The sequence below is a fragment of the Oncorhynchus tshawytscha genome, linkage group LG31 (assembly GCF_018296145.1).
Source record: "Oncorhynchus tshawytscha isolate Ot180627B linkage group LG31, Otsh_v2.0, whole genome shotgun sequence".
NCBI lineage: Eukaryota > Metazoa > Chordata > Actinopteri > Salmoniformes > Salmonidae > Oncorhynchus > Oncorhynchus tshawytscha.
Window position 1 is genome coordinate 5,349,132 of NC_056459.1, and position 19,484 is coordinate 5,368,615.

Here is a 19,484-nt window from a genome sequence, read left to right on the forward strand (position 1 = left end):
AGTCACTCGTAAGATAAGAAGGTTGTAAGAGTGTGCTTAAACTTCATTTACGTTATAGTTCTCACGGAAGGTGATAATTCGAACTAAATCTACAGAATAAAGCCGCCAGTTAAAATCAAGGAACGGTTGTGCTCGTGGTTACTGGAGGGAGCTACAGTGAGAACTCAATGCTCTTCACGAGCAAGAGAGAAAGAAGAATCTCACCCAGCTGTAAAACGTCTACAAGATTCCCAAGTCCTTTTAGGCCCTGTCACCTGCCAGATAAGAGTTTTACACCGACCTGCAACCTAAGAAGAACATCTCCACATAAGGAAGCGTCATGAGGCAACATAAGGTCAAGACTAACAGAAAGTCAGACACGCAAGTCAAGGTGTTTGAAGGTGGTCCTAGCCTTGTGAACAGCTAATGAGAGACTTTAAGATTACAAGTCGTAAGGACTGGAGATAGTTGTGTATTTCATCAAGACGCTGGTATTATGCATTTGCTCTTTCTATCTTAATGTATCGCTGGTATGTGTATTACTGGAAAAATATTCTTTGATACTTACAAAAAATATATATATATATATAACAAAATGCTTGTTCTTCAACCGATCGCTGCCCGCACCCGCCCGCCCGACTAGCATCACTACTCTGGACGGTTCTGACTTAGAATATGTGGACAACTATAAATACCAAGGTGTCTGGCTATACTGTAAACTCTCCTTCCAGACTCACATTAAGCATCTCCAATTCAAAATTAAATCTAGAATCGTCTTCCTATTTCCCAACAAAGCCTCTTTCACTCATGCTGCCAAACATACCCTTGTAAAACTGACTGTCCTACCGATCCTTGACTTCGGAAATGTAATTTACAAAATAGCCTCCAACACTCTACTCATGAAATTGTATGCAATCTATCACAGTGCCATCCGTTTTGTCACCAATGCCCCACATACTACCCACCACTGCGACCTGTATGCTCTCGTCGGCTGGTCCTCGCTACATATTCGTCGCCAAACCCACTGGCTCCTGGTCATCTATAAGTCTTTGCTAGGTAAAGCTCCGCCTTATCTCAGCTCACTGGTCACCATAGCAACACCCACCCGTAGCACGCGCTCCAGCAGGTATATTTCACTGGTCATTCCCAAAGCCAACACCTCATTTGGCCGCCTTTCCTTCCACTTTCCTTCTGCTGCCAATGACTGAAACAAATTGCAAAAATCATGGTTGGAGACATACAGTTGTCGGAAGTTTACATACACTTAGGTCGGAGTCATTAAAACTCGTTTTTCAACCACTCCACAAATTTCTTGTTAACAAACTATAGTTTTGGAAGTCGGCTAGGACATCTACTTTGTGCATGACACAAGTAATTTTTCCAACAATTGTTTACAGACAAATCATTCCAGAAAATTATGTCATGGCTTTAGAAGCTTCTGATAGGCTAATTGACATCATTTGAGTCAGTTCGAGGTGTACCTGTGGATGCATTTCAAGGCTTAACTTCAAACTCAGTGCCTCTTTGCTTGACATTATGGGAAAATCAAATGAAATCAGCCTAGACCTCAGAAAGAAAATTGTAGACCTCCACAAGTCTGCTTCATCCTTGGGAGCAATTTCCAAATGCCTGAAGGTACCACGTTCATCTGTACAAACAATAGTACGCAAGTATAAACATCATTGGACCACACAGCCATCATACCGCTCAGGAAGGAGACGTGTTCTGTCTCCTAGAGATGAACGTACTTTGGTGCGAAAAGTGCAAATCAATTCCAGAACAACAGCAAAGGATCTTGTGAAGATGCTGGAGGAAACAGGTACAAAAGTATCTATATCTGTCACGCCCTGATCTTAGTATTTTGTGTTTTCTATATTCATTTGGTCAGGCCAGGGTGTGACATGGGTTTATTTTGTGTTGTGTTCATGTATGGGGTTTTTTCGTAGGTTTTGGGATTGTGGTTTAGTGGGGTGTTCTAGCAAAGTCTATGGTTGCCTGAGGCGGTTCTCAATCAGAGGCAGGTGATTCTCGTTTTCTCTGATTGGGAACCATATTTAGGCAGCCATATTCTTTGAGTGTTTCGTGGGTGATTGTTCCTGTCTCAGTGTTTTGTATTCACCAGATAGGCTGTATAGGTTTTCACGTTTGTTGTTTTGTATTATCGTGTGTCATCTTCATTAAAGATGTATCGTATTAATCACGCTGCATTTTGGTCCGACTCTCCTTCGACGAAAGAAAACCGTAACAATATCCACAGTAAAACGAGTCCTATATCGACATAACCTGAAAGGCCGCTTAGCAAGGATGAAGCCACTGCTCCAAAACCGCCATAAAGAAACAGACTACGCTTTGCAATTGCACATGGGGACAAAGATCGTACTTTTTGGAGAAACTTCCTCTGGTCTGATGAAACAAAAATAGAACTGTTTGGCCATAACGACTATCATTATGTTTGGAGGAAAAAGGGGGTGGCTTGCAAGCTGAAGATCATCATCCCAACTGTCAAGAACGGGGGTGGCAGCATCATGTTGTGGGGGTGCTTTGTTGCAGGAGAGACTGGTGCACTTCACAAAATAGATTGCATCATGAGGAAGGAAACTTATGTGGATATATTGAAGCAACATCTCAATACATCAGTCACAGAGTTGAAGCTTGGTCGCAAATGCGTCTTCCTAATGGACAATGACCCCAAGCAGACTTCTAAAGTTATGGCAAAATGGCTTAAGGACAACAATGCCAAGGTATTAGAGTGGCCATCACAAAGCCTTATAGAAAATGTGTGGGCAGAACTGAAAAGGCGTGTGTGAGCAAGGAGGCTTACAAACCTGACTCAATTACACCAGCTTTGTCAGGAGGAATGGGCCAAAATTCACCCAACTTATTGTGGGATGCTTGTGGAAGGCTACCCAAAACATTTGACCCAAGTTAAACAATTTAAAGTTAATGCTAACCAAATAAACTAGCCACGGAGTGTATATTTGTTCATATGTTACTGCATGGTGTAATACATAATAAATGCATGAGGAAGTGGGGTGCATTGAGTTCTAAAGAGAGAGACAAAAGAGGGGGAAGTGAAAGTATACACTACAGCAACAGCCAAAGAGCAATTATTAAACTACTGTTATCTACTTCCCCCCCTTACTGGTAAATGTTGCACGTCTTCTCACTTCTACAAAACCTATCAAACAATGACATACTTCCTCGCTGTTATCAGGTTGTTACAGAACGGATGGGTCAATTGATGTTTTATGCCATGATACGAGCTTGTGGTGGTGACATGAACACCCTATTTGATATTGTTTGAGGTGCGTATTGACATGTCACTATTTTCTGTAACTCCACTACACTGCAAAACTGAGCAATATTCTCAAAAGTACATACAAGCAGTTTTTTGTTTGTGCTCATAACGCACCATTGCCGTGTGTGTGTGTGTGTGTGTGTGTGTGTGTGTGTGTGTGCGTGCTTGCGTGCGTGCGCATGCAAGTTGTTAGATTGATAAGCGTGAGTGCGCAGTGATGCCCGTTTGCCCGAGTGTATTACATAGTTCAATTAATGGCCATTTATTTGTTTTGCCCCTACTCTTTACTGCTCACACACACACACACACACACAACCTGTCCATGTCTAACTGTGTATGTAGCCATGGTTCCTTCTGAAAGAAATCTGTGGCACAACCTCTTCCTGCTCCTAATACTTATAACAATATGGCTATTATGGGCTAAAAGAGAGGATTTCCTTGTTACTAAAAACCAATTCTAAAGGATAGTTTCACCAGGTCATCTAACTCAGCCATTTCTACAGTGGCGGACACAGCAACGGGGAGCCAGGGACACATCCAAATCCCCTACGCTAATCTCGAAATATAACAGACATTATTCTCGGATTATTGCCACTTTATTCTTGGAATATTGCCACTGTTTTAAAGTATGATCATACCAAAATGTTTTATCCAAGTACCACCACCTCTCACCATTTCTTTTTACTCTTCCCTTGGCCCTAATACTTCCGTAGTTGTTGTAGGCTCGTCTAGGTTGGATCATTTTATTCTCCCTAATCAAGGTCAATAGTGGAGCTTTTTGAGCTGCGTGTCTCACGTCTTCATTGTTCTTTCATGAGCAACGACATGACACACCTGCCTCGCTGCTGCCTATCAGCTACTCCCCTTGTTCTTGTGGATTTATGTAGAAAATGTATGCAGCTTGGAATGATTTTACGTGTGGTATGATTGATAGCCCATGACAGATCCACCTACCACTATACGATCCACCTACCACTATACGATCCACCTACCACTATTGCCACTATGACTGGTGGATAGAGGGCAGGACAGACAGTGAGACTGGCAGACTATGTTGACCTGTGGTATAGTAAGCTTATGGAAAAGCATAGTGCATAAGGGAAGTACCGAAAGACCTTGATTGGGGAGGCGCAGGCAAGCAGACGAGGAGATTTGGCTAGGGTGGAAGAAATCATTATAGTAAAACCTGAAAAATGATTGAGTAACCCGCCCCCCAGTCATTTTTTAACTGTCCCTAATTCATTCCAGCTTCAAATAAACATGGGTGAATTAATGCTGAAGTACCATGTAGCCTAATGTAAATAATTCAATATCAACCAACAGAATTCGACAATAGGACCAACAACCAACCAACAGAAATCTGCAATAGGACCAACAATTGCTGTCACAAACGCTACAACCGCCACATGGTCAACCACTCCCACCACACCAGCAGGGGACAGCCATGTCTTCAGTTACTCCCTGACTCTACTGTTTGGTTCGACAGCCAGCCTGATAATACATTCACTATGGCATTGAGCGCCACATAGAGGGCAAGAGTCACATTGACTGCACCTTTCTGAGAGTGTTAAAGGGTAACTTTGGGATTCTGGCAATGAGGCCCGTTATCTACTTTCCCAGAGTCAGAGGAACTCATGGATACCAGCCGGTAGGGATATCCTTGTCTCATCGCGCACCAGTGACTCCTGTGGCGGGCCGGGCTCAGTGCGCGCTAACCAAGGTTGCCAGGTGCTCGGTGTTTCCTCCGACACATTGGTGCGACTGGCTTCCGGGTTGGATGCGCGCTGTGTTAAGAAGCAGTGCGGCTTGGTTGGGTTGTGTATCGGAGGATGCATGACTTTCAACCTTCGTCTCTCCCGAGCCCGTACTGGAGTTGTAGTGATGAGACAAGATAGTAGCTAAACAATTGGATACCATGAAATTGGGGAGAAAACAGGGTAAAAATGCACAAAAAAAAAAAAAAAAAGCAGGCAGACAGGCATCGAGGCATTCAGTTACTGTTCGATTGAATGTTAGAAATGACAAAACTAGTGACCTAAGTGACTTTGAGAGTGGTATGATTGTCGGTGCCAGTCACGCCAGTTCCTGTATCTCAGGGATTTTCACAAACGATAGTGTCTAGGATTTACCAAAAATGGTGCGACAAACAAAAACATCCAGTCAGCGACAGTCCTGTGGTCGAAAACAACTCGTTGATGAGAGGTTGAAGAAGAATGTCAAGAATTGTGCACCTTAACAGGCAGACCACAAACAGGCAAATAACAGTGCAGTATAACAGTGGTGTGCAGAACTCGGAAAGCACAATTTGTCTGTCCTTGTCATGGATGGGCTACTACAGCAGATGACCACACCGGGTTCCACTCCTACCAGCTAAAAAACAAGAAGCAGCACGAGGCTATGCCCCCATCCTGCCTGGTGTCAATGGTGCAGGCTGGTGGAGGTGGTGTAATGTTGTGTGGAATGTGTTCCTGGGACACTTTAGGTCCCTTGTTACCCCGGACTCTCACTGTATTGATAACAAACAAACCAGTGGATTGTAGGCATGCGTGATCTAAATATAGAATTTATGCTTTCATTTTTGAGAGTGAAATTCCAGGAAGGAGATGGGAAGTCATTTGGGAGAAAGTGATTTGGTCATCTCTGTAATGAAAATAGACTTGATGCCCTGGAATTTGCGAAGCAACATCATTGCCCCTGGACTGTATGTGTAATGATATTTACACAGTACATTTACCAAAATTAAGATTTTTGTATTAACAGAAACAATAGAGTGAAGTGTCATGGAAAGGTAGTTTCAAATGAAATCCCGTGTTCAAAAAACATTGGGAAACGGCAGCACACCAGAAAGTGTATTTAAACAAACAAAAAGACGAAAACACGTCACCTCATTTCACTGTGTTATTTTCATCCGGACAGGCTAATGCGTTTCGGCAGTCATGGCTTCATCAGAGCAAGGAAAGGTAATGGAAAGGAAGTGTAAGTGTTGAACCCAAACTCTGCTGTTTTGTACACTGACATGATATGCCTGCCGAAACTGTTCATGTGTACATGTACACACACACACCACACATGTGTACATGTACACACACAGACACACACACACAACCTTCTTGGAACCAGAGGAACATGGTGGAGCGATATATAAGAGCAGTGCAACTCCGAAAAAGAAAAGAAACTCTACAGCACTCGATACACTGAGGACCATCTCTGGAAACATAGACCAGGGCAGACCATCAACAGCTCTTCAAGCCTCCTGCAGTATTTTACTCTTAGGACACCTTACCTACTCTCCAATATAATGTATCTTCTGGGACTCTGTACACTGGCCCTGCTGGCCTCCACCATTGCACAGGTAACGGAATGGACACTACTCAACAGAGTCGGGGTCAATTCCACTTCAAATCGGTTAGTTCAGGAGATGACTCAAGATTCCACTTCAAGAACTCAAAAGTGGCATTCATTTTTCGTATGCATTTTTCAAAAGCACTTCGTGAATTATTTGAAGTAGATATGGAACTGAGCCCAGTCCTTCTGTTTACACAGAAAATATCTGAATTACTGTATAATGCTTCAGATGTGTTGCATCTGATTTTGATGACAGTGAGGTTTTTATTTTATTTGGGGGAAAGCAACGTGTAGTATGCTGTTAGAATGCAATTGGGTACCTTGAAAGTGACCATTTCTGGTGTCACAGTAATGGAGGGCAACCTACTAATCTGGAAAGAAGTCAATTCCGTTCCATTAATTGACATTATTTCCAATAAGGATGGTTACATTCTGGAATTTGAATTTGAATTCACTTACTGGATTGAAATGGAATTGACCCCAATCTCAGTGTTACTACATGCCTTAAAGCTAGAATCCATTATTGAAACAATAACAAGCGGCCACCCCGCCTGTGTTTTAGTAAAACGCTGAGGGATGGGCCTGGAGAAATGGAGACACTCTCAAATTCATACATAGAGCTATGGATGCAAGGACTAACCATCCATGATATAAAAATGATACTTTTAAATCCGTGTTGCAGTAGTATCAAGGAAGATCCGTGCTAAAATTGAAAGGTCATTTCAGTTTGAGCTGACATACACTGCATTTGGAAAGTATTCAGACCCCTTGACTTTTTCCACATTTAGTTACATTGCAGATTTATTCTAAAATGTATTAATTAATTTTCTTCCCTCATCAATCTACACACAATACTCCATAATGACAAAGCAAAAACAGGTTTTTAGAAATGTAAAAAACTGAAATATCACATTTACATGAGTATTCAGACCATTTACTCAGTACTTTGTTGAAGCACCTTTGGCAGCGATTACAGCCTTGAGTTTTCTTGCGTATGATGCTACAAGCATGGCACACCTGTATTTTGGAAGTTTCTCCCATTCTCTGCAGATCCTTTCAAGTTCTGTCAGGTTGGATGGAGAAATTCCCCTCACAGCTATTTTCAGGTCTCTCCAGAGATGTTCGATCCCAGGCTCTGGTTGGGCCACTCAAGGACATTCAGAGACTTGTCCTGAAGCCACTCCTACATTGTCTTGGCTGTGTGCTTAGGGTCATTGTCATATTGGAAGGTGAACCTTCACCCCAGTCTGAGGTCCTGAGCCCTTTGGAGCAGGTTTTCATCAAGGATCTCTCGTCGCTTCATTCATCTTTCCCTCGATCCTGACTTGTCTCCCAGTCCCTGCCGCTGAAAAACATCTTCACAGCATGATTCTGCCACCACCATGCTTCCAGGCTTCTTCCAGACGTGAAGCTTGGCATTCAGGCCAAAGAGTTCAATCTTGGTTTCATCAGACCAGAGAATCTTGTTTCTCATGGTCTGAGAGTCTTTAGGTGCCTTTTGGCAAACTCCAAGCGGGCTGTCGTGTGCCTTTTACTGAGGAGTGGCTTCCGTCTGGCCAGTCTACCATAAAGATCTGATTGGTGGAGTGCTGCAGAGAATGGTTGTCCTTCTGGAAGGTTCTCCCATCTCCATAGAGGAACTCTGGAGCTCTGTCAGAGTGACCACCGGGTTCTTGGTCACCGTCCGAACCAAGGCCCTCCTCCCCCGATTGCTCAGTTTGGCCGGGAGGCCAGCTCTAGGAAGAGTCTTGGTGGTTCCAAACTTCTTCCATTTAAGAATGATGGAGGCCACTGTGTTCTTGGGGACCTTCAATGCTGCAGAAATTTTTGGAACCCTTTCCCAGATCTGTGCCGCGACACAATCCTGTCTCGGAGCTCTACTGACAATTCCTTTGACCTCATGGTTTGGTTTTTGCTCTAACATGCACTGTCAATTGTGGGACCTCATATAGACAGGTGTGTGCCTTTCCAAATAATGTCCAATCAATTGAATTTACCACAGGTGGATTCCAATCAGGTTGTAAAAACATCTCAAGGATAATCAATGGAAACAGGATACACCTGAGCTCAATTTCGAGTCTCATAGCGAAGGGTTTGAATAGCTATGTAAATCAGGTATTTGCTTTTCATTTTTTATAAATGTGCAAAAAAATCTTAAAAACCTGTTTTCGCTTTGTCGTTATGGGGTATTGTGTGTAGAATGATAAGGAAAAGTAATAATTTAAGAATAATTTTAGAGTAAGGCTGTAACGTAACAAAATGTGGAAAAAGTCAAGGGGTGTGATTACTTTCCAAACACACTGTATGCAGCGTTTACCGTTAATGCAGTCTCTACCACCACGGTAAGATTGATTTTACTTGTGATTTGCGCTAGATCTTCAATGCTATGGCTTAAATACAGCCCTATGTTTTGAGGAAATAGACTGTTTGTTTACATTTAAATTGTTTCTAAACATTGGAGTAAAACGAACTTGTATTTTGGGGTCTGACGGGGTACAACAGTTGAACTAAGGGCTCTATTCAATTCGTATCATTGACATTCAGCACTACAGTGTGATTGAAATGTAAAGACAATGTTCCCGACAAAGACAATGTTCCCATTTAGTGGAGACTGCATTCACAGTAAACGGTGCATATGTCGGCTCAATCGGAAATGACCTTAAAATGTATATGGTGCAATCTGCAACGCCATAAGTTATATTCTTCAAGAATCAACGGGTGTATATCATTAATTTCATAAGTCAGAAAATTTATGTAGCAACTAAGGATTCAAGCTTTAAAGGTACATTACACTTTCAAATGAAAGTTTGTTCGTCTCTTTCCGACCTCCAAAGTAGTCTAATGTCAAGATGAAACTACGTCCTATCACGTTTCAGGTATGACCCAGATGCAGACAGTGTCGAAGAAACAAAAGTTTATTTCTAATACAGAGGCAGGCAAACGACAGGTCAAAGGGAGGCGGAGGTCAGTAATCCAGAGAGGGTGCAAAAGGTCCAGAACGGCACGCAGTCTCAGGGTCAGGGCAGGCAGGTGTCAATAATCCTGTGAGGTGGGGCAAGGTATAGAACGGCAGGCTCAGGGTCAGGGCAGGCAGAACGGTCAAAACCGGGAAGGACTAGAAAACAGGAGCAAGGACAGACAGGAGCCAGGGAACAAACGCTGGTAGGTTTCACAAAACAAAACGAACTGGCAACAGACAAACAGAGAACACAGGTATAAATACACTGGGGATAATGGGGAAGATGGGTGATCCATGGAGAGGGGGTGGAGACAATCACAAAGACAGGTGAAACAGATCAGGGTGTGACACGTCCAATGACATCGGCTGTGTAGGTCCAGCTATATGCCTCCATTCCAAATGAATGGAAAAGATGAGCACCAAATAAAACCAGGAAATCCAGGAAATTAGACAGTGCTAATCTTTTCTATTCCTTTGGGATTGAGGCCTATAGTTGGATCCACACAATCAATGTTTAATCCGGACATTAGTCTTCTTTTGAGGTCTGAAAACATCTGACAAACTTTCATTTATGAGTGAAATGTCCCTTTAAGAATGATTTGCAGTCCACATTGACATTGACTCAATTGTCTCTTCTATCATTCTCCACATTCAGAATGTTTCAACAATAGCTTCTTTCACTCCTACAATCGCTGTTTCTGCTCCTACAATCACTGGTTCTGCTCCTACAAACACTGGTTCTGCTCCTACAAGCGCTGGTTCTGCTCCTACAATCACTGGTTCTGCTCCTACAAACACTGGTTCTGCTCCTACAAACACTGGTTCTGCTCCTACAATCACTGGTTCTGCTCCTACAAGAGCTGGTTCTGCTCCTACAAGCGCTGGTCCCGTTGCTCCTACAAGCGCTGGTCCCGTTGCTCCTACAAGCGCTCGTCCTGTTGCTCCTACAAGCGCAGGTCCTGTTGCTCCTACAAGCGCTGGTCCCGTTGCTCCTACAAGCGCTGGTCCTGTTGCTCCTACAACAGCTGGTCCTGTTGCTCCTACAAGCACTGGTCCCGTTGCTCCTACAAGCGCTGGTCCTGTTGCTCCTACAACAGCTGGTCCTGCTCCTACAAGCGCTGGTCCCGTTGCTCCTACAAGCGCTGGTCCCGTTGCTCCTACAAGCGCTGGTCCTGTTGCTCCTACAAGCGCAGGTCCTGTTGCTCCTACAAGCGCTGGTCCCGTTGCTCCTACAAGCGCTGGTCCTGTTGCTCCTACAAGCGCTGGTCCTGTTGCTCCTACAAGCGCTGGTCCCGTTGCTCCTACAAGCGCTGGTCCTGTTGCTCCTACAAGCGCTGGTCCTGTTGCTCCTACAACCGCTGTGCCAGCTCTTACAACCTCTGTTCCTGCTCCTACAACAGCAGCAACTGTCCAATCTTCCAAACCAAGTTGCAGCCCAGCAACCGGAGCGTCTCTGTTGTGTTCTGTGGTGATTCTTCTGCTCTACAGCCTGTAGTACTAAGTGGTGAACCCCCTCTGGCCTGGAGTTTGTATTGTTCAGGACTATATAGACTGAGTGGCTATGAATGACCCGAGAGCCAATGAACAAAGCAAATATGTATCTGGAAGATTGGATTTTCCTCTACTAGAACACCAGTCATTGATGTTTCATGTTAGAGGTTAATCTTTGTATATGGACACGTTATGAGAGAAGCAAATTCTTCTTATATTTGAATTTGGGTGGGTGGATTGGAGGGAAGAAGGGGTGGAGGGAGGGGTTGGGGTTGTACTGTTTTCCTGTTCTCATATCTGAAAATCTATAAAGAAAGTACAACAAAAAACTTTTGTTGTAAACCGTCACCAATGGGTAAAAACCTTTGGGCTAAGAGATATTGGTTGTGTTTTGAACACTGACAGTTTTACGAACTTGATTCCACTGCCCTTTTAGACTTATTCTTGTCCGTTTGTTTTATTAAGTTGAAATGCACTGATTAGAGGGAATGAGTTCATGTTGTAGACAATACACTTGATTGTAATCCAATTTCTATGTTAATAAATGCATGTATGGAAGTACAATCAAAAACAGTATAATAAAATAATAGAAAGTGTGACTACTTACATATTAATTATCAGGAGCATTAGCAATAGAACAAAGTTGTATTTTCTTGTGTTACTGTGTAAGACGGAGACGTAACGCAATGCAGATGTAGGGTCTGAATTTGATCACCCTGTTGCAGGAGAACTTTCCTGCACTGCAGGACATTTAAAAAAAAATTTTTGTAGTGTATTTTAGGTAAAAAGGTTCAGAATGTGTCATTTCCACTTTTACATTTCAGATGTGATTTTCCCTTACAAAAAAATGCACATAATAATTAACATTTCCTGTTGCTGCAGGATTATTTTCCTGCTGTAGCAAACTGGATCAAATTACGATCCTACATCTGTGTATGTGAAGGCTGAGCTAGTGTGAAATTGTACACGAAACTCAATCCTTTAGTCTTCATATCGACAGATAGCCAGCAACGCTTTGTGGATGATCTCCTCTGAATTTGTTCTGTTGAAAAACAGTGGCCATTTTTCCAAAAATTCAACAGATTTTGAAAGACTGTTAGTTATACTGCTTGGTTGAGGTGGATAGTTTCATTGACATGTATTCCTACTGTATACGTTACAGGAAATAAATGCATGGCTTTTTTTCATCCCTCCAACAGGTGACACTGACAGTGTGCTACTGACGTGCAGATAAGTGTGTGTACATGTGGGAGTCTAAATGTGCATTACATCTAGTGGGAGGGTGCACGCAGTGGTGTAGTGGTGCCTGGAGAAGTGGGCATACTCACATTTTGCCAAAAAGAGACCAGAAGCACTCACAGCCATGTGGTACGAATATATTTTAGAAATATTCTTTCTCACTGATAATGAAAGATAAGGGGCATATCAGCGTATGTTTCAAAACCCGGTTTGACAGCGACGATTATTGACGTTTCTAAACGTCAAAACACAGTGTCGCAATTGTACAGATGTAGGATCTTAATTTAAGCCAGTTTGCTTCAGCATGAAAATAATCCTGCAGAAAATAGGAAATGTGAATGAATATGTGGATTATAATTCATGAAAGATGTTTGTAATTAAGATCCTACATCCGTAGTTCGCATGAAGTCAATAGCGGGTGAATAGGGCTGAAAACCCTACGTTTGGACAGTAAGGGTTTTTGAGAGCTACGTTTGTGTAGCCTACTTTGTGATTTCTTTATTGTTCTACATAGTTGATACAGCATACATCTCCACTACACTACTTTGACACACATCAGTGTGGATTAAGAAGTAAGTGAGTATATGCAACAACCACTGGGGGAAAAAAGTGGGCGTACCTGCATTTTGCCCCCACCACACCACTGGGTACTCATATACCGTACGTATGATTGTGTTTGTGTGCCCGCGCGCGTGTGTGTGTGTGTGCCTTGGTTAAGAAGTTCAGTCTCTGATAGTCAGAATGGTGATCCATGTTCCATGATCTGCCTTTGCCTGATTGATAGCTTCAGAGAGATCCTGCTCAGTCACCAGCACATAAGGTTACAAGCACATGCGCGTGCACACACACACACACACACACACACACACACACACACACACACACACACACACACACACACACACACACACACACACACACAAATACACACACACACACAGTGCAGTGCACCAGTACATTATATTCATAATCTACCATATTGTTTGCCTATTCAAAATGTAAACATGTTGTCTTTTAGCAGACAATCATACACAGAGGTTATTCTAATAATGCTACATCTTAGTGATGTCTTATGACAAGGCTCCAGTGAAGAGGCTTTCTGTCAGGGAGGGGAGAGAGACTAAAGTTTAAATTGAGTAAGGCCAGGATGAGTAACGACAGGACATTACTTGGCCTCTGAGTACATTGGTGATTACTTGATTAGAACATATCACAGTAGATTACAGGTATTGGACTTTTTCATTTTAAATACTGTGTGTTACTCATCCCTAAATTTACAGTGTGCATTCAATGTTCCATGCTCTCTCTCTCTCCATTTCTCTCTCTCTCTCTGTGTGTTATTCTCTCTCTCCAATTCTCTCTCTCTCTCCATTTCTCTCTCTCCCCATTTCTCTCTCTCTCTCCATTTCTCTCTCTCTACATTTCTCTCTCTCTCTATTTATCTCTCTCTCTCCATTTCTCTCTCTCTGTGTTAATCTCTCTCTCCAATTCTATCTCTCTCTCTCCATTTCTCTCTCTCTCTCCATTTCTCTCTGTGTTATTCTCTCTCTCCAATTCTATCTCTCTCTCTCCATTTCTCTCTCTCTCTCCATTTCTCTCTCCCCATTTCTCTCTCTCTCTCTATTTATCTCTCTCTCCTTTTCTCTCTCTCTCTCCCCATTTCTCTCTCTCTCTCTATTTATCTCTCTCTCATTTTCTCTCTCTCTCTGTCTGTTTCTCTCTCTGTTTCTCTTTCTCTGTTTTTCTCTCTCTCTGTTTCTCTCTCTCTCCTTTTCTCTCTCTCTCTCCCCATTTCTCTCTCTCTCTCTATTTATCTCTCTCTCCTTTTCTCTCTCTCTCTCTGTCTGTTTCTCTCTCTGTTTCTCTTTCTCTGTTTTTCTCTCTCTCTGTTTTTCTCTCTCTGTGTTATTCTCTCTCTCCAATTCTATCTCTCTCTCTCTGTTTCTCTCTCTCTCTCCATTTCTCTCTCCCCATTTCTCTCTCTCTCTCTATTTATCTCTCTCTCCTTTTCTCTCTCTCTCTCCCCATTTCTCTCTCTCTCTCTATTTATCTCTCTCTCCTTTTCTCTCTCTCTCTCTGTCTGTTTCTCTCTCTGTTTCTCTCTCTCTCTGTTTCTCTCTCTCTCTGTTTCTCTCTCTCTCTGTTTCTCTCTCTCTGTTTCTCTCTCTCTCTGTTTCTCTCTCTCTCTGTTTCTCTCTCTCTCTGTTTCTCTCTCTCTGTTTCTCTCTCTCTCTGTTTCTCTCTCTCTCTGTTTCTCTCTCTCTGTTTCTCTCTCTCTGTTTCTCTCTCTCCATATCTCTCTCTCCGTTTCTCTCGCTCTGTTTATCTCTCTCTCTGTTTCTCTCTCTCTCTGTTTCTCTCTCTCTCCATTTCTCTCTCTCCCCATTTCTCTCTCTCTCTCTATTTATCTCTCTCTCTCCATTTCTCTCTCTCTCTCTGTGTTATTCTCTCTCTCCAATTCTCTCTCTCTCCATTTCTCTCTCTCTCTCCATTTCTCTCTCTCTGTCTGTTTCTCTCTCTCTCTGTTTCTCTTTCTCTCTGTTTCTCTCTCTCTCTATTTCTCTCTCTCTGTTTCTCTCTCTCTCTGTTTCTCTCTCTCTCTGTTTCTCTCTCTCTGTTTCTCTCTCTCTGTTTCTCTCTCTCCATATCTCTCTCTCCGTTTCTCTCGCTCTGTTTATCTCTCTCTCTGTTTCTCTCTCTCTCTGTTTCTCTCTCTCTCCATTTCTCTCTCTCCCCATTTCTCTCTCTCTCTCTATTTATCTCTCTCTCTCCATTTCTCTCTCTCTCTCTGTGTTATTCTCTCTCTCCAATTCTCTCTCTCTCCATTTCTCTCTCTCTCTCCATTTCTCTCTCTCTGTCTGTTTCTCTCTCTCTCTGTTTCTCTTTCTCTCTGTTTCTCTCTCTCTCTATTTCTCTCTCTCTCTATTTCTCTCTCTCTCTATTTCTCTCTCTCTCTATTTCTCTCTCTCTGTCTGTTTCTCTCTGTTTCTCTCTCTATTTCTCTCTCTCTCTATTTCTCTCTCTCTGTCTGTTTCTCTCTGTTTCTCTTTCTCTCTGTTTTTCTCTCTGTTTCTCTCTCTCTCTGTTTCTCTCTCTCTCTGTTTATCTCTCTCTGTTTATCTCTCTGTTTCTCTCTCCATTTCTCTCTCTCTCTGTTTATCTCTCTCTGTTTCTCTCTCCATTTCTCTCTCTCTCTGTTTATCTCTCTCTGTTTCTCTCTCCATTTCTCTCTCTCTCTGTTTATCTCTCTCTGTTTCTCTCTCCATTTCTCTCTCTCTCCATTTCTCTCTCTGTTTCTCTCTCTCTCTGTTTCTCTTTCTCTCTGTTTCTCTCTCTGTTTCTCTTTCTCTCTGTTTTTCTCTCTGTTTATCTCTCTCTGTTTATCTCTCTCTGTTTATCTCTCTCTGTTTCTCTCTCCATTTCTCTCTCTGTTTATCTCTCTCTGTTTCTCTCTCCATTTCTCTCTCTCTCTGTTTATCTCTCTCTGTTTCTCTCTCCATTTCTCTCTCTCTCCATTTCTCTCTCTCTCTGTTTATCTCTCTCTGTTTCTCTCTCCATTTCTCTCTCTCTCCATTTCTCTCTCTCTGTTTCTCTCTCTCTCTGTTTCTCTTTCTCTCTGTTTCTCTCTCTGTTTCTCTTTCTCTCTGTTTTTCTCTCTGTTTATCTCTCTCTGTTTATCTCTCTCTGTTTATCTCTCTCTGTTTCTCTCTCCATTTCTCTCTCTCTGTTTATCTCTCTCTGTTTCTCTCTCCATTTCTCTCTCTCTCTGTTTATCTCTCTCTGTTTCTCTCTCCATTTCTCTCTCTCTCCATTTCTCTCTCTCTCTGTTTATCTCTCTCTGTTTCTCTCTCCATTTCTCTCTCTCTCCATTTCTCTCTCTCTCTGTTTCTCTCTCTGTTTCTCTTTCTCTCTGTTTTTCTCTCTGTTTATCTCTCTCTGTTTCTCTCTCCATTTCTCTCTCTCTCTCTGCTTCTCTCTCTCTCTCTCTCTCTGTTTCTCTCTCTCTCTGTTTCTCTCTCTCTCTGTTTCTCTCTCTCTCTGTTTCTCTCTCTCTCTCTGTTTCTCTCTCTCTCTCTGTTTCTAATAGACATCACTAGGATGTATGATCAGGATCTTGGACTCATTTCTATAGATCAAGCAAACACTTTTGATAGTATACCGATCTGTTTAGGGCCATGAAAGCTTTTGACCTGGGTAGCAGGTTTAAGATCATGGGTCAAGCTATTGTACTCTGGGCTGAGCTGGCCAGTCCCAGTTAGGAGAGGGATTAGGCAGGGGTGTCCACTCTCGGGTTAGCTCTACTGTCTAGCCATATAACCACTGCTATGTAGGCTGAGGGAGTGGCTGCAGGGAATGTCAGTTCCGGGGGCAGCTGGTGGGGAGTCGGTTTCAGTGTTGGATGCTGCTGCTGATGTGATAGTGTCAAGAGGGAGGGAGATGTGGAGGAGGTTAGCAGGGTTTGATATTGTTTGATGTGAACTGGGAAAGGAGTGAGAGGTTGATTATGGGGAGATGGGCCAGAACCGGATGTCTCAGTCATACTGGGGCCTTCAGTGGGGCAGAGTAGGGAAGACGTTCCCAGTGGTAGAAAAAGTACCCAATTGTCATACTTGAGTAAAAGTAAAGATACCTTCATATAAAATGAGTCAAGTTAAAGTGAAAGTCTCCCAGTAAAATACTACTTGAGTAAACTACTAAAAATATTTGTTTTTACATATACTTATCAAAAGTAAAAGTATAAATAATTTCTAATTCTTTATAATATGCAAATGAGACAGCACAATTTTCTAGTTTTTTAAAACTTTCAGACATGATTAAGTTTAGTGAGTCCGTCAGATCAGAGGCAATTTTTCCTGTCCTGCTAAGCATTCAAAATGGACTTTTGGGTGTCAGGGAAAATGTACGGAGTAAAAAGTACATTATTGTCTTTAGGGATGTAGTGAAGTAAAAGTAAAAGTTGTCTGAAAGTACACCTATAGGGGTGTTCTTGGGGATCTAAGAGTTTCAGGAGTGAAACTGGGAGGAGTTGGTGGACAAGGTTGCGGCTAAGGGGTCTAAATGGCGGTGGTTGTTGCCACTGGTCAAAACAAATCATCAAATCACATTTTATTAGTCACATTCTTCGTAAACAGCAGCTGTAGACTAACAGTGAAATGTTTACATATGGGCCCTTCCCAACAATGCAGAGAGAAAAATAATAATACAAGGAATAAATACACAATGAGTATATATAATTTGTCTATATTACACAGGGTACCAGTACCGAGTCATTGTGCAGGGGTATGAGGTAATTGAGGTAGATATGTACATATAGGTAGGGATAAAGTGACTAGGCAACAAGATAGATAATAAACAATAACGGTAGCGTATGATGATGAGTAAAAAGAGTGCAAAAATGGTCAGCTATTTGGTTAACTATTTAACTAAAGGTTAGAGTGTTGGGCCAGGAGCTGAAAGGTCGCTGGTTCGAATACTCGAGTCGACAAGGTGAAAAAGCTGTCCATGTGCCTTTAAGCAAGGCACTAAACCCTAATTTGCATCAGGGGCGCCGTAATACTATGGCCGACCCTGTGAAACACATTTCACTGCCAATAAACAATAATAATATATATATATATATATATATATATATATATATATATATATATATATATATATTAAAGCAACTGCAAAAACTATTCTTTTTTGGTCTGGTCAACACTGGACATGCCAGCAGTGTTGCACCAGCCTTTGCACAAGGGGGACAAGGGCTGGTGGAAATTGGGTCCAGAGTCACAGCTTTCTGCCTACAAGCTGCACAGAGCCTTTTTCTACCAGCAGGGGGTGTGTGGTGAGACACAGCATTGGCTGTTCTAATGAGGTCAGGGGGCCTTGAATGTGACAGGCACGTGTTCCTTTTGGATCTGGAGCAGGTCGATATGTCAACCCCTTTACGCCGTTCTACCGAGCTGTGCTTCGGGCGTGGAAAGAGACCCTCAACTGTTTACAGGGATGTTTCACGGCCAGGAGCACGGCTAGTGGAGGAGCCACTGTTCTACAACCCACTCATCCAGACCAGAGTGCTGATCTCTCCGAGATTGCGAGCCAGACCTGTGAGAACGGGGTTCACTAAGTTGGGTGACCTGAGAGAGGAGGCTTCCTCCATAAAGTCATCCAGGCTGCTGCAGCAGGTGGTGGAGGGGATCCGTGCTGCACTAGCGGGCCCCTTCAGAGAGCTGCTGGGAAACAGGCAGCGGCTGGGCCGTTGAACCACTAATTAAACCGATCTGCTTCCTTTTACCACCTACCTCCTTTTTTCCCCCAGCTGCTGCTGCAGGGGGGACACCAGGTGGGCGAGGAGATTATTTTATCGTTCAGGACTGAGGGGCTTTTGTCCAGCCAGCAAAAAGGCTTTGTGTAACGGTGGCTATCAAGTTGGCTCAGAAAGACAATTTGCATGGGCTGAGAGCAACGGAGTGGCAGGGGGGTTTGGGACCGGGCACTTCTCTGAGAGGACGTTGTCACTCCCTGTATAAGACTCCCATAGAGAAGTGTAAAAGCTGATCTACAGGGGAGGATTATTCAGGGGTCTATCGCTATGAACAGAATGTGTCGCACTGTGATTCATCAGTGGGAAGGGGGTGTCTATTCTGTGGGGAGGAGGAGACAGTGCAGCATCTGTTTTCTTTTTATTCCAGGCTGACAGGGCTGTTTTCTGTCCTGGGGTGGTGATGTACAGGGCTGACTTGGGATCTATACATTGGAGGGCCTAGGTTTAGTGTGGCTGGCAGGCGAAGGGACTGCCTTGTAAACTACCGGTTGGGGCAGGCAAAAATTGGCAGTGTGGAAGACCAGGAAGCATGAGATGAAGGGGTCGGGGAGTACAGACCCCAGAGCTATGCTACTGGGGCACCATCTGGGAGACTTTGTAGAGTTGTGGGGTGTCAGGTGGGGGGGATCTGTGTGCAGTGGACAAGGAGGGGTGGCTTGGTTTGAACTTTTTAGTACTGTTACAATGTAGTAAAGAGTGTACTAAAGTGACGTTAATTATTTGGCGATCAAGGTATTTTCTTTAAATAAAAAAGTATCTCCCCCTATCCCTCCCTCCTTCTCCTGTCCTCCTCTCTCCCGCCATCCTTCACCTCCGTGGATTGTCTCAGACGGTAAGCCTCAAACTGCAGTTGGGTTATCACC

The 19,484-nt window shown here is 43.1% G+C and overlaps 1 protein-coding gene across 1 annotated transcript; it reads left to right on the plus strand.

Moving 5' to 3' along the window:
• Positions 1-6,213: 6,213 nt before the first annotated feature.
• LOC112229357 lies at positions 6,214-11,671 on the plus strand. The gene is made up of 3 exons (XM_024395173.2): positions 6,214-6,237; positions 6,551-6,629; positions 10,237-11,671. The coding sequence occupies exons 1-3, from the start codon at positions 6,214-6,216 to the stop codon at positions 11,148-11,150; spliced, it is 1,017 nt and encodes a 338-aa protein (XP_024250941.2). The 3' UTR covers positions 11,151-11,671.
• Positions 11,672-19,484: the final 7,813 nt, after the last annotated feature.